The sequence below is a fragment of the Vombatus ursinus genome, unplaced genomic scaffold (assembly GCF_900497805.2).
Source record: "Vombatus ursinus unplaced genomic scaffold, bare-nosed wombat genome assembly UNPS02014792.1, whole genome shotgun sequence".
NCBI classification, from domain to species: domain Eukaryota; kingdom Metazoa; phylum Chordata; class Mammalia; order Diprotodontia; family Vombatidae; genus Vombatus; species Vombatus ursinus.
In genome coordinates this window covers 314280-329921 of record NW_020954570.1, presented here as the reverse complement: position 1 = coordinate 329921, position 15642 = coordinate 314280, and the positions used below count along the sequence as shown (strand labels likewise).

The 15642-nt window shown below is 35.3% G+C and overlaps 1 protein-coding gene across 1 annotated transcript in view; it reads left to right on the top strand.

The window, feature by feature from the left end:
• The window catches only part of LOC114048285 (solute carrier organic anion transporter family member 4C1-like), a gene marked incomplete at its 3' end in the record, with an annotated part of 141591 nt that overhangs the window by 109185 nt on the left and 16764 nt on the right, over positions 1-15642 (top strand). Inside the window, exons 11-13 of the mRNA XM_027869184.1 lie at positions 6110-6115; positions 8555-8745; positions 13230-13294. Of these exons, the coding sequence (XP_027724985.1) occupies positions 6110-6115; positions 8555-8745; positions 13230-13294 (262 nt within the window). The remainder of the gene's footprint in view (positions 1-6109; positions 6116-8554; positions 8746-13229; positions 13295-15642) is intronic.

Genomic DNA, 15642 nt, shown 5'->3' with positions numbered 1-15642 from the left:
CAGTTTTAAGTAATCAGAGTTATCTATTTTGTCTTTTGCAATGCCTTTATCTCTTGTTTGGTTAGGAATATGTGTCCTCCCCATAACTGCTAGAGATACATGATTTGTTTCTCTTCTCATTTTTTATGGTATGATTTGTAATATTAAAGTAGTTTATCCACTTAGAATGTATTATGGAATTTGGCATAAGGTATTGGTCTAAGCCTAATTTCTTCCAGATTGCTTTATAGTTTTTCCAGGAGTTTTTATCAAATGAGAAGTTTTGTTTTTTTTGTTTTTCCTGCAAGTTTCCACTTTATCTAAGTTTTCTACTTTATCAAATACTGGGTTGTTAAGTTCCATCATTTCTGAATCTTCCTTGTCTAGTCTGTACCATTGATCTGTTCCAAATTTTTATCTTTTCCTATTTTTTAATCAATACCAGATGGTTTTGATGACTGCTGCTTTATAACATGGTTTGAGATGTAGAAGGGATGTGCTGCCTTTGTCCCTACTTCTTTTCATCATTTCCCTTGATATTCTAGATCTTTTGTTTTTCCAAATGAATTTTGTTATTATTTTATCTTTAAAATATCCACTCTGTAATCTAATTATATACATTAGTAATTCAGTTAATTAGTTTTGGAAGTCTTGTCTTTTTTTATTTAAGGGCATGGCCTAGCCATGTGAACTGAATGTTCCTCCAGCTATTTAAGTTGTTCTTTATTTCTTTAAGGAGCATTATGTAATGGAATCTAATTTTTGTTATCATGTGTTTTTTTTTGTATTATGTACAATAATTATGTAATTATATAATTGAATCTTTTGTGTGCATTGGAATGCTGATCTCCAGATATTTTATTCATTTTGCAGTTATTTGGAATGAGTTTTCCCTTTCTACTATTGTTTCTTGTGTTTTGTTATTATTATATAGAAAAGCTGTTGATTTTTGGATTTATTTTGTAGCATATAGTTTTGCTGAAGCTACTAATTGCCTCAGTATCTTCGCTGATTCTCAAAGATTTTTTAAGTAAACCATCAGCAAATAGGGATAGTTTTATCTCCTCTTTCCCTATATTTATCCCTCTAATTTCTTTATCTTATATTATTGCTATTGCTAGTTCCAGAAGTATATCAAATAATAATGGGGAGAGAGGGCGTTTTTGCTTCATTCCCATGTTTATGGAAAATATTCTAGTGTATCCCCATTGCACATATTTGGTTTTGGTTTTAGATAGATGCTTTTAGATATTAAAAAAGGTCCTCTAGTGCCTATATTTTGTAGGGTTTTTAGCATAAAAAGGATGTGGCTCTTCAACAAAGACTTTTTTTGTACATTTCTTGAGAGGATCATGTGGTTTCAGATGTTTTGGTTTTTAATATGATTCATTACATTGATTATTTTCCTAATGTTGAACTGTCTTTGCATTTTTTTTATATAAATCTGACTTGGTCATAATGAATGACTTTTTGGATAAATCACTATAATCTCTATGACAAGGTTTTGTTTAAAATTTTTGAGTCAATGTTCATTAATGATATTGGCCAATAGTTTTCTTCCTGTGTTTTATCTTTACCTAATTTAAGTGTTAGAGCTATATTTTCCTCATAAAAAAGGATTCTGGTTGTGTTTTCTTAATTTTTTAGAATAATTTGTGAGGTATGGGTACTAACTGTCCTTTGAAAGTTTGATAGAATTCTCTGGTTAATCAATCAGAAACAGGAGGTTTTTTTCCTGCTTTGGTTGTTCCTTTATAGCCTAATCTATTTCATTTTCTGAGATTGGGTTATTTAAGATCTCTATATGGTCTTCTGAGAGTTTGAATATTTTATATTTTTTGAAGGTATTCCTCTATTTCTTTTATGTTCTCAGTTTTTTTAACATGTAACTGTATGATATTTTCTGATTATTCTTTTTATTTCTTCTGGTTTCACTGTGATTTCACCCTGTTCCTTTACTATTTTATTGGTTTGATTTCCTATTCTCTGCTTTTTAATCAAATTAGTTAAGAATTTATCAATTTAATTAGTCTTTTCAAAGAACCAGCTTTTAGTTTTATTTATTTCTGTGGAAGGTTTTTTTTTTGTTTGTTTCTAATTTATCTATTACCCCTCTACTTTTCATTATCTCCTCTTCTGTGCTTATTTTAGGTTTGTTTAGTTGTTGCCTTTCTAATTTTTTTAAATGCATTTTCAGATCATTAATACATTTTTTTTCTATTTTGTTAATGTGTGTTTGTAAGGATATGATTTTTCCCCTGAGGACTGCTTTAGCTGCATCCAAGAAATTTTGGTATGTTGTTTCATCATTATCATTTTCTTTTATATAGTTATTAATTGTTTCTATGATTTATTCTTTGTGGTTGTTGTTCAGTGGTTTCAGTCATGTTTAACTCTTTATGACCCCATTTGGGATTTTCTTGGCAAAGATACTGAAGTGGTTTTCCATTTCTTTCTCCAGTTCATTTTACAAATGAGAAACCTGAGGCAAACAAGGTTGCCAAAGGTCACACAGCTAGTAAGTGTCTGAGACCAGATTTGAACTTCTGAAGATGAGTCTTACTGATTCCAAGCCCAGCACTCTATTCACTAAGTTACCTGGCTGTCTCTAATAAAGCCCAACAAGTTGTTATGAGTTTTCAGTCATGTCCGACTCTTCATGACCCCATTTGGGATTTTCTTGGCAAAGATACTGGAGTAGTTTGCCCTTTCCTTCTGCAGCTCATTTTACAGATGAGGAAACTGAGGTAAATGAGGTAGAGTGACTTGCCCAGGGTCACACAGCTAAAGTGCCAGAGGCCAGATTTGAACTCAAGGAGATGAGTCTTCCTGACTCCAGACCCAGCACCCTATTCACTGCACCTCCTAGCTGCCCCTTTGTTCTTTGACCCACTCATTATTTAGGCTTTCATTGTTAAATCTAAATTTGGATATGTATCTTTTGTTTGTGGCCCCTGAACCAATCATTGTTTTTATCAAGTTATGGTCAATAAAGGATGTATTAGCTTTTTCTACCTTTTTACATTTATTTGCATCATTTCTGTACCCCAGTACATAGTCAGTTTTTGTAAAAGTTTTATGTGGTTCTAAGAAATATATGTATATATATATATATAATATATATTTATATTCTTTTGCTGTCCACTTTAGAAGATGTCTTAAGTCTTCAAATCTAGTTTTTTACAGCATTTTGTTCAGATCCATATTTACCCTTCTGTATATCTTTCTGTTTGACTTATCCAAAACTAAGAGTGAGATATTGAAATCCCCTATCATATTATACTACTATGTCTATGTCTGTGTCTTCTTGTAACTCAGATAATGTTTCCTTTACAAATTTATATGCTAAGGCATTTGGAATATATGTTTATTACTAATATTGGTTTGTTGTTTATGGTAACTTTCAACATCATATTTTCCTTGTTTATTATCCTTTTATACATTTTGAATGGGTTTTCTTGTTTGTTTGTTTTTTGCTTTGGCAGATAAGAATTGCCACTCTTGTTTTTTTGGATTCATTTGGTTTTTTTCCCATCTCAGCTTTATTTTATGTGTGTCTTTATTTTTTAAATATGTTTCTTTGTAAGCAACAGATTGTAGAAAATTGTTTTCTTATCTAATCTGTTATTCTTTTTCATTTTATTGGATTGTTTAATCTAATCACATTTAAAGTTAAAATTGTATTTTCCAAGAGAAATCATAAGAGACCTATTAAAATTGAACTGTGTACATTCCTGCATAGAAAGATGATATTTGTAACTCATGAGACCTTTCTCATTATTAGGGTAGTTGGAGGGAATGTATATAGACAGAGGGGCACAGGGTAAATTGACTATGAAGGGATGATATCTAAAAAATAAAATTAAAGGGTGAGAGAGGAATGTACTGGGAGAAGGAGAAAGGGAGAGAGAGAATGGGGTAAATTCACATAAAAGAGGCAAGAAAAAGCTTTTACAGTGGAGGGAAAGAGTTTTTTGTTTGTTTGTTTTTTCCTGGAGGTGATCTGTGAATTTTTTCAAATGGTATTATATTTATGTTCAGCAGTTCTGGGCAATTCACTTCTAGTATTTCCTACATTATGGTGTTAAGATTTTTTTTGTCCTGTCATGTTCTTCTGGGAGACCTATGATCTTCCTGTCTTTCAGATCAGTATGTTTGCTTGGATAGTGAGCATATATTCATTTAAAATTACTGAATTTTGATTCTCTTTTTCTACATTGTCCTTCACTTCTGTATATTTGCATTGCTAAATCTATTATTCTGTCTTGTGGTGAGATTTGCCATCACAGAATTCAGTTTTTCTTTTTCTATTCTCATCATTATTGTTTCTGTGTGGTTCACAAATTCTGCTTTTATAATTCTCATTTCCTTTTCTTAACCACTCAGGAACAGTGTGTTATTGTTCCATCTTCTCTCATTCCACCAGGTTTCTATCTCATCAAGTGTTGGATTATTTTCCTGTTTCATTTATTAAATCTGGAGGCCGTATTTCATTCTATTGTTGAATGTTAACTTGTCTGCTTTTGTTCAAGTCTTTGAGTTTTTTCCTTGCTGAATCTTTGGTAATCTCAGTCTTCCCCACACCACTCTCCAATTTTCCCCTGTTCACTTTCTGACTCTGTCCCCTCTGGTATTGGTGGTTTCCTTGGGGGATGGATCTTATATCATCTCAGGCTCCTCCCATGATGGCCAATTCATGGTTTACCAGCCTAGATCTCTGCCCCAAGTGATGTGTGAGTGGTCAGAACTAGATGCTGTACTTTTCCCCTTAGTGCTCTCTCTCTCTGTCATATACACACACAGACACACGCACACACACACATACAGTGTCCAGTCCTGATGTCTTGTACCACTTCCTCTATTCCTTAGATCTCTATCTTAGCTGACAGTTCAGACCTTTGCCACCCTGGTCCTACGAGTTTGTCTGCGCTAGTACAGCTCTGCTGGTGCTATGGGGTTTCAGTCCCTGGCAGCCTTTTACTCCTGAGACACTATGGCCAGCTGGCTATCTGTCTTGACCTAGGTCAACTTCCACAGCCTGGAACCAAGGTCTCCCTAGTATTAGAAAGAGGGTGGCATGGTGGCATGGAAGTAGGTTTTGTTGCAAGCCTGTGTTGGTTCCCCCTACTAGTGCTGAGTGAACTCAAGGTCACTGAGCATCAGTTCATGGGTGTGTGTGTGTGTGTGTGTGTGTGTGTGTGTGTGTTCATCTTCTTTTGGATTCTGGATGTCCTAGACCATGGAGATAGTTGAAGTTGCTTTACTTTTTTGCATATAATTTCTGTTTTGGAGAGATCTGAGAGGTGAGGAGGATCAGAGAAAATATCTTGTCCTCCATCTTGTTGCTTATGTGACCTGGGTTGAGTGGAAACTTTTTTTAACTGATATGGCATCACTGCCTATCCTTGGTAAGTAGACAGGGATACAGTTGGCACATTTGTCCATATCCCCAGTTTCAGATAAGTCTCTAAGCATCTAGAGAGAGTTAAGCATCAGGCTTTAAAGTGCTTTCCCGATGTCTTGAACCAAAAAAATTATAACAATGTTCATGTAGAAATATTTCAGTTAGCACCTCAAATGACAAAAAAAAAAAGCCTCATACAATTTCTTCAGAAGAGTTGTTAGACAATCCTTAAATTCTTTGATTTCCATTCTCTCACTATTGAGATCCTTCATGCCATCCCTCAGCTTGCTGGCTATGTTCATATGCAATTATAAGACTGAGGACTGCTGGTTCAGTAATATTGTTATTTCAAAAACTCAGAACCAAACAATTACTTCCCCATTTCATGCAAATATGACTCCTTAAAACCTGAGAGGGGCATTTTTATTTATAAGAGGCCTCTGTAAAAGCAATTGGGTGATGATGACCATTAGACATACAAAGGCATCTAGTCCCAGCAAGGACAGAATGTAAATCTATTTTGAATTTGTACATTTCTAGTGAGGATAAAATCTCTTTTAATCCCCTAAAGATTTCCAAGCTGTTTTGAATGTAAACTGTGTTCTGAAGAGATTCTCCCAGTAGGACACCATACCTGGAGGGACTAAACATTTATTGTCATTATCTTCAAGGGACATTTCTTAAGGTCACAGAGCATACTCACTTCAGTCTCCCCTTTCTGAGTAGCCACAAGTAGTTTACTTTCTAATCCCCTAGGAGTGGAGAGCATCTTAAATTAAGCAACCACAGTCTTTGAGAGGCATCCCCAAAAGCACTTCCAGAAGCAGAACAAACTCATTATCTTCCATTCCTACACAGCTACACCAAGGGGTGTTCTGGCAAATGTTAGATGGCTGTCCAGAAAAAAAATATATATACAAACAATACACCTTTAAGTTTAATCTACATTACTAACATTTCCCCACTACTTTCTTAGTTCTAGATAATCTGCAACACAATAAATCAAGCCTTAATTTGCAGCATTTGTTGATTTCTGAGGTACAAATGCTCATACTGAAAATTTAAGTCAGCTCTCATGGGTCATTTCAAGCTGACTCTAGCACACCCTTGAACACTGTTGTGCTGAAAGCCCAGCACTGTATTATTTCAGTTTTGATATTGCATTGAAATGAATCATTCTTCGCTCATTCAGTAGTTAACAGAAGGAGACTTACTTGGCCATAACAGGAGAAGGATACTCAGCAAGGGTAGTCATTGAAGGCACCTCAAGTTTCTTCAGCTAGATGCAGCTCTTTTGTTCGTTTTGCCCATTGTTTTCCACTAGCCAAGCATCAGAGAAAGCTCCTGAAGCTCCTCAGGGCTACTTTGTACTTGGTCACTTTGAAATTCTATCAGCAGCCTTAACCTTTAGTCTTGAGGATGGTTTCAATCTCTTTAAAGGAAAAAAAATAGCCTAACTTAACATTTATTGATTTTACTTTGTTGTTTAGTCATTTAAGTCATATCTGACTCTTTTTAGAAATACATAAATTGAAGAAAATCCTAAATTTCATTTAGAGGTTAGTGAAAATAAAGATGTAAATAAAGATCCATCCAATTCATAGATTCCCTCCCTCCCCACCCAAACCTGTCCACAGATTCTTTTGGTGTCTATAGACCCCAGGTAAAGAACTCCTGATTTAGAAGAATATCTTAAATCACATGCCATAACATACTTAAAATAAATATGTGACCTGAATATGGAAAAAAATGGAAGCCAATGAGATAAAGTAATTTTTACAAATTTGGCCAGGAAGAAAATTTTAATCAAAAAAAGGTGATCATAAAAGATAAAATAAAGAATTTAGATTACATGAAATTAAAAAGATTTACATGAACAAAACCAATGTAGTTAGAATGAGGAGGAAATGTGTCAAATAGGGGAATAAAACTTATCATTAGATATCTTTGATAATGGTCTGATGTTGAAGATATGTAGGGAACAGATACATATATATAAAATCAAGAGCCATTCTTCAATAGGTAAGTGGTCAGTGGGTATGAAAAATCTCAAAAGTTCTTGCAAATTATTAACAACCAAATAAAAGATTGTTCCAAATCACTAATAAAATAAATCCCAATCAAAAGAACTCTGAAATTTTATCCCACAAATTGTCAAAGCTGACAAAAGATGGAAATAATCAATGTTAGAGAGGTTACAGAAAGATTGCCACATTAATACACTTTTAGTGAAGCTATAAATTGACCTATTCATTCTTGAAGGCAATTTAGAATTGTGGTTTTAAAAATAGCTAAAATGTTTATTTATGTTACCTTTTAACCCAGAAATACCAGTCAATGAAGTCAAAGAAAAGGGAAAAAATCAAAAGATTATCCAAAGCAACCTTGTTTAAGATAGCAAAGTACTGGAAACAATTATGGTTTAGGAAGCTAATAGAATGTGCTGTCAGAAATAATGCATGTGAAGAATTCTGATTCTGGAGAAAAGATAAGCAGAACCAGGAGAACAGTATGCATAATGTCAAGAATATAATCAGAAAGTACAAAAAAAATGAAATTGGACCCTGTGTAATTGAGACACAATTAAGCACAGCCATTCAGAAAAATTGAGAAAATTCATTTTTCTCCTCTCTTTGCAGAGGAGAGACTGTGGGTATAAAATAGTTCATATACTTTCAAACACAATTGATGAATTTGATAATTTTTCTGAACTTTTTTCTTTTCCTATTTTTAAAAATGTTGGTGACAATTTTTCCACCTCATTTATCTTGCATAACTTTTCAACGTGAAACCTGTTTCAGTTAGATGATTCTCCTTTTTGAGATAAAAAAAAATGTTGCTTATTTCCTCTTGTTCCTTTTGTAGCACTTATTAGTTGTTCAGTAAATTTCTCCTGAATTGAAATGAAATATTTAAAAGGGAAATTTTTTGAATTAAAAAAATTTAGCTAAAGCAAAAATACCTGATATAGTAAAGATGTGTTCTTTAAAGTAGGAGAGAATCCAGAATGCTTTTCTAAATTTTGATGGACTAAATTTGAAGGTATTTCCTACAGATAAAATTGTCTAGTTCCTATATGGTTATTCATTTAAATTTACTTTTATTTTCATGTATAATTTTGTATGACAGTCGTGTTCATAGAAACTTTGTTTTACATTGTAATGTTCATAGGTGTATTATAACTGTTCCTGTGTGGGACAGAAAAAACAGCTACTATCAACTGTGGAGGGTGATGTCATAGACGCTCAAGCTGGGAAATGTGAATCACGATGCAAGAATTTACCCATATTCTTTGCCTTTTTCTTTGCTACAGTTGTGTTTACTTTTATGGCTGGTACTCCAGTTACTGTGGCCATCCTCAGGTATGCATTTCCTTTATAGTCTTTATATATTCTAGCCTAAGTTAGTTTATAAGAAATATTCATTATATTTCAAATAGATTAAAAAATCTTGAATCATCTGTCCCTTCTATATTTTAGAACAAGTATTTTACAAAACCCAAAAGCTGCTTTATAGTTGCTTCCAATCATGAAATACACAATAGCATATCTTAATTGCTTCTTACTCATGTTGGTTGAAAACAAACCACAAATTAACAAATATAGTAAAATTTTATTTTGATGCAATGTAAAGACTGTATAAAGTACCTGATTTATGCCAAAGGCTATGTTTAAGCATTGGGTATACTTAAATACTTAAGCGAGCAACACATCCACACCTTCTTATCTCATGACTGTTGTCCCTGTCTTTCTAAATCCTCCACGTGGGAATCTGTTCAAAATGCTAGGTTCCTTCTTTTAGATCTCCTAATATTAAATAAGTATCAGTTTGGCACTCACTCTTACTACATTACTTACCGATTGCTTCTTCCAGCCATACATCTCTTTGATGGCACCTTTTACAACTGCTTCTTGCACACAATTTATTGATGGTAATATGCTGCATTCTATTATCCATGGTAGATCTCTCCATTTCCTTTTGGGTAACCAGCAATTTTTATTTTTTAGAGATTATGGTATTCCATGATTTGATGCAGTGTAGCATCACCAGAAAACTAATGATGTAAGAAAAAAAGTTTGCATTTGCATATGTACATAAGTATGTATATGCATGCATTTACATATATATTGTGTATGTGTGTAAATATAAGCACTTAAGGACTAGCTCTATTAGCTCTGTAGCCAACTTTACATCATAATCAGAATCATAGACCTTCTTTTTCCACTTGGCTTTTCCTGTGTAGATATATTGATGCCAAGCTCTTTTGAGTAATTGTCAATCAGTCTTATTTTAGAGGCTCTGTGATGTTGCTGTGGTTGAAATAAATACACTGTCATTTGGAGGACCTTCGGCATCTGTAGGGACTGTCTACTTCCATCTGAACTCTGTGCCAGACACCCTTCCTGTCAGTGGCAAAGGGCTTTTGATAGAGCATTTATCTCTCTTGATATTAATAATGAGAGAATTGTTAAACAGATTTTTGAAGAAAAACAACAATCTTTGTCCTGAAGGATCTTCCTATTCAAAAGGGGTAATAAAGTACATTTTAAAAAATGATACAAAGTTGAATGTGTTAAAAACAAAGCAGAAATCTAGATAAAATATCATAAAGATTTGAGGAAATCGAAAGAAGAGAAAGCTTCCACCAGTAGGCGGCACAGTGGGTAGAGCCCTGGGCAGGGAGACAGGAGGACCAGGGTTCAAATGTGGCCTGGAAGACTTAGTAGCCATATGAACATATCACTTAACTTCTATCTGTGTCAGTTTCCTCAACTGTAAAACAGGTAATAATAGCACCTACCTCCCAAGGCTGTTGTATCAAATGAAATAATATTTGTGATTATAAAATGCTTAGCATGGTGCCTGGCACCTAGTAGGCACTATTTAAATGCTAGTTGTTATGGTGGTTGTTGTGGTTTTCAGTTGGTGTGAGAAGGGAGGGAAATTATGAGGGAATACTAATGGATCAAGTAGCATTTGAACTGGGCCTTGAAGGTGAAGAAGAATTTCAATAAGCAGAAATGAAGGCGTGTCAGTATGGAGATGGGGGTGGAGAAGGAGGTGGAGGGGGCGGTCTTTGGGAAGGGGCTGGCAGGTGAAAATCAAGGCAGAAGGGGGAAAGATGAGAGAAGACAACTGCTACTAGTTCAGTTTGGCCAGCATGTAGAGTGTATAAGGGACTATAGTGAAATACATTCGAAAGGGTAGGTTGGAGCCATAATTGAGTGTCTTAAATCCTAGACTAAAGATATGTATATTTTATTATATAAGCACTGGGGAGTGACTTGCTCTCTTCAGTGTAATTTTTTTTTATCAATTATTTGGTTAAAGGCACAGATGGCATATTTGTCAGATTTCCAGATGGCACAAAGTTAGGTAGGATAGATAACATGGGGGATGACAGAAAAGATCTTGACAGCAAGAACACTGGCCTAAAATTAAATCATTAGTTACAAATGCAAAACTTAGAAAACCAAGTTCACAAGTGTGAGATGGGAAAATTGTGGGAAAAAAAGACTTATCTGAAGAGGAGCTCGAGAATTTCGTATACTCCAAGTCCATTATGAGTCAATTATGGATATGCAAGCTAATCATTAAATCAACAAACATGAAGTGCATATGATGTGCCCGGGACCATGCTAAACAATGGGAAGAGAAAGAAAAAGTAGAAATAATCCCTGCCTTTAAGGACCTTACCTGGTAAATATGTACAAGATACATACAGGGTAGATGGAAGGTAACTTTAGTGGGGAAGCCCTCCTGCAGATGGAGGCATTTGAACTGAGTTTTGAAGAAAGCCAGGAATTTTAAAAGGAAGAGGTGAGATGGAAGAACATTCAAGACATAGGAATGTTAATCTACCAACAAACATTTATTCAACACCTGTTATGTGCAAAGTATTGTACTATGCACTGCAGATACAAAGACAAAAATGAATTAGTCCCTGACCTTAAGGGGCTTAAATTTTTCAAGGGAAAACAACAAACATTTGTATCAACAATAAATAATTGTAAATATAAGGCAATTTATGGGAGTTTGGGGGTAGAAGAATAGACACTAGCAACAGTGGGGCTCAGGAAAGGAGGCAGTTATTGAGCTGAACCTTGAAGGAAGCTAGAAAGTGGAGATGAAGAAGCAAGACAGTCCAGGCTTAGGGGACGGCCTATCCAAAGGCATGGATGCAGCAGATGAAATGTTGTGTGAAAGTAGCAATAAGCAGGCCAATTTGACTGAATTGTAGAGTACATCGAGGATACATACATATATGTGTGTGTGTATGTGTGTGTGTGTGTGTGTGTGTGTGTATATGTGTATGATTGTCTGAGAAGGTACACTTAGCCCAGTTGACATGAATTGCAATGACAGCCTTGTGAGTAGGAAGAAGGAGACAGATATGGAAGATGGTGGTCATAGAATCTGCAAAACCTTGCAACTGATAGGATATATGGGATTAGGGAAAGTGAGGAGTGGTTATGAACCTAGGTTAACTAGAAGAATGACAGTGCTATTAACAGAAGAAGAACAGTTAGGGAAAGGGGTGAGTTTTGGGGTAAGAAAAATAAGTTCTTTCAAATGTGTTGAGATTGACCTACCTGTGGGACATTCAGGTGGAAATATCTAGTAGACAGTTGGTAATTTTGAACAGGATGTATATAGGTGAATATATAAGGTGAGTTAGATATCTGTCTATTTATCTTTATGGATATAAATAGATATCTTTATAGAGATAGAGAGGGAGAGGGAGAGGGATCTGGGAGTCACACTATCCTAGGCTGCATTGAGATTGAGAGAGGCATAGTTTCTGGGATTTAGATGCTGACAGTCCTCCTCTACCCTGCTTAGTCTGTGGGTAGAATTCTGTATTGGGGTCTGGATACCACATTTAAGAATCAAAACTGGCAAGGGGAATGTACTCAAAAGAAGATGACCAGCGTGGTGAAGAGGCTAGAAAACATGTCATATAAGATTCAATTTAAAGAACTTTTGTTTTTCCTTCGGTTACTTTTTTTGCCCAAATTATCTAGTAACTGGATTTCCTATGGCATTTATCTTATTACTATATAGTGCTATTCAATGCCTAACCCTTCTGCTCCCCTCCATACATAGTTGTTGTTGTTTTCAACTTATTCTGTTCCTTTTCCAGGGCCATATACTAGACTTAATTCCTCTATTGTTTTTGCTGTAGCTCTTTTATCCAGCTCCCGTGGCATGGGAGCAAAAGTTTGCATGTTGAGCACACCTGCCAAGGAAGCAATCAGGCTGCAGGAAGTAGAGAGTCAGCTAGAGGAGCAGGATTTGAGACCACCCAAGGAGCTAGCTTACTTGGTACTGAACTAAGGCAGGATTTTAATCATAAAGAGAACAAGGCAGGGACTTGGTTACTAGAAATGCTGTACAGGTCAGCAGAATTGGGCTGATTTGAAATGGAGCTATTCAGGTACAGATTTGGGTATGCTTATTTCTTCCCTGCCAAGAAAAAAAATTCTAATCCAATATAGAATACTTTCTCACTGTTTTATAATTGTAAATCCTAGAACTTGGGGACAAATTCACCCTAAAGGTACGGGTTATGCATTCCTGGCCATGAGGATAGGAGTACTGGAGAAGGGGGTGGTAGGGTTGAAATGAGGGGCTCAGGGATGGGTGGGGACCAGCAAGGCTACTAAACTTGCTAATATGAGCAAAATACTACTATTTTGGGCATTTTTGTTCTTCTATAATTCATGGAGTACCTAAACTGATTATTCAGTGACAAAAGTAGTCTGAACAATCAATAAAGTAGCCTTGGACCTAATGTGTATTCACTGTAACTATTATTGATTGTGTAATTATTATTTGCTTACAGGTGTGTGTTTGACAGACAGCATTCTCTTGCCCTGGGTGTGCAATTCCTGCTTATCCGATTATTGGGTATGGCATAGATACATAGTACTTTGTGAACTATTAATTTTGTTGACTTATTTATTTTTGTTGAGTTTATATGTCTGTATATACATATATGGGAGAACAAATTAAATAAAAATGATGACATGATATACAAAAAATGTGAAGGCGAGAGCTTATTCAAAATTCGGGAATGAGTCATCTTTCGGAAAAGAAAATAAATAAGGTTTTGTCACTATCTAAATTAGAGGTATTCAAAAATTGTCATAAGGTATAAATGATATGGTTGCTATTTATTTGAAAAAGAAAAATATGGGCAGTTTTTTACTTATGAGGAATTTGTGCACATGAATCAGTGGGACTAGAGTATATTTATCTACCACCATTACATATTATATATCATACATATATGTATATCTATACATACATACATAGTACAAAATAAAAATATTTACCTTTAACTCAAATGTCAACATCCCTGAGATTTGCCTAAATAGTTATTTTTTCTTGTGAAAATGTATAAAAGGATACATTTTATAATACAAATATCAAGGAGTCACTCATGTAACTATAGCCAGAACCTTTATTGCTACTTCTGTGAGCATTAAGGGAATATGTTTAAAAGCTCAGAATGAGTTTTCTAATGGAAACCATTTTAACAAGGAATAAGAGAGAGGTAAGAATTGAGGGAAGTAGAAAAAGACCACATAATAAGAAAGAATTTTGACTAAGGAATTAGTATAGGAGAAAGAAAACAGCAGAAAAAGAAAGATACAATTAAATCACTAATAATAATAACATTTATATAGTGCTTTAAGGTTTGCAAAGCACTTTACACATATTATCTCATATTATTATTATGTTATTCTCATATTTTTGATGGAGTTCAGATAGAATCAGTCCTGGGCCAAGCCACTATCTTGAAGTTATTTTTTTTATAATTATTGTTTTATGAATTATTTTACAGGTGAATAAAATAATTTTTTTGTAGTTGAATAAAAGTATTAGGGTATAAACTCATCCTCTGTAACTCACTGGAAACATCTTCCATACAACTCCAGTAGCAGATAGGACAACAAGAATTTTATGCATTTTGTAATTATCAGTCATCATGGGCCATAAGGCAGGGAAGGGAAAGAGAGAAGGGAAGGGAAAGAAAGAAGCATTTACATAGCACCTACTATGTGGCAGACACTGTACTAAGCACTTTACCAATATTATCTCATTTGATCATTATATTTAATGTTGCTATTGCTACTGTTGTTATTATTCATCATTATTGCCATATTATAGTACTTCAGGTATATTATGAGTTAAAAAAGGTTTTATGTACGCATTTACCTGGGAACTTAACCATTTATCATGTTATTTCTATGAGAAAATATTTTCAGGCTTTAAGTAACCAGCTGAACTCTTTACTTATATACTTGAATAGCACAATTTTAAATGTGTATTCTTCTGTGTCTAATTTTTCCTAGCTTTGGTAGAAGATGATGATAAAAATAAGACATTTCTCCTGGTTCTTTTTATGAATCATAACCTTCTAATTAAAGATAGAAGCTAAAGATTTAATTCCACTTACTGCTAATAGTGTCAGATTGACTTTGTAGCTAATTGTTTTCAGGCAGCATTCATAACTTTGTAATGTAACAGTCTCACACAACAATTAATGTTTTATCTAGTTGGCTAATAATTTTCATCTTAGAAATCTCTCAAGGGGGTAGAGCCAAGATGGCGGAGTCAAAGCAGGGACTTGCTTGAGCTCTCCCCCAAACCTCTCCAAATACCTGTAAAATGACTCTAAACAAATTCTAGAGCATCAGAACCCACAAAAAGATAGAGTGAAACAAATTTCCAGCCCAAGACAACCTAGATGGTTGATGAGAAAGGTCTGTTGTACCAAGCTGGGGGAGGAACACAGTACAGCATGGGCCACACAGGCAAAGACGAGGACCCAGTGAACACAGAGCAGCCTCAGGGGACTGAATCACTAGCAGGTGGGGTGGTTTCCAGACTTCTCAACCCACAAATGCCAAAGACAACTTAAAAGGTCAGTAGGAAAGGTCTGTCAGACATGGGTGAGAGAGGAGCACAATCTGGACCCCTGGTGCAGCTTCAGGGCAGAGGTGGGTGGTGGCTGCTTCTGAAGCTCTTAGCCCAAAGATGGTGGGGGGTGGTCAAGAGGGATTGCAGGGATCTCTTTGCTGGCACTGAGGCAGGATTCTCTTGCTTTGCCCGTGCTTGGATCTGGGTCGCAGTCCTGGGGAGTGGTCCTGGGGCAAGGAGGAGCACTGACATAGCAGAGCTTGTGGCAGCAGTGGAGAGAGAATCTTCCTCACAGTTCCAAGGCAGAAAAGAGTGCTTGTGGTCACTCA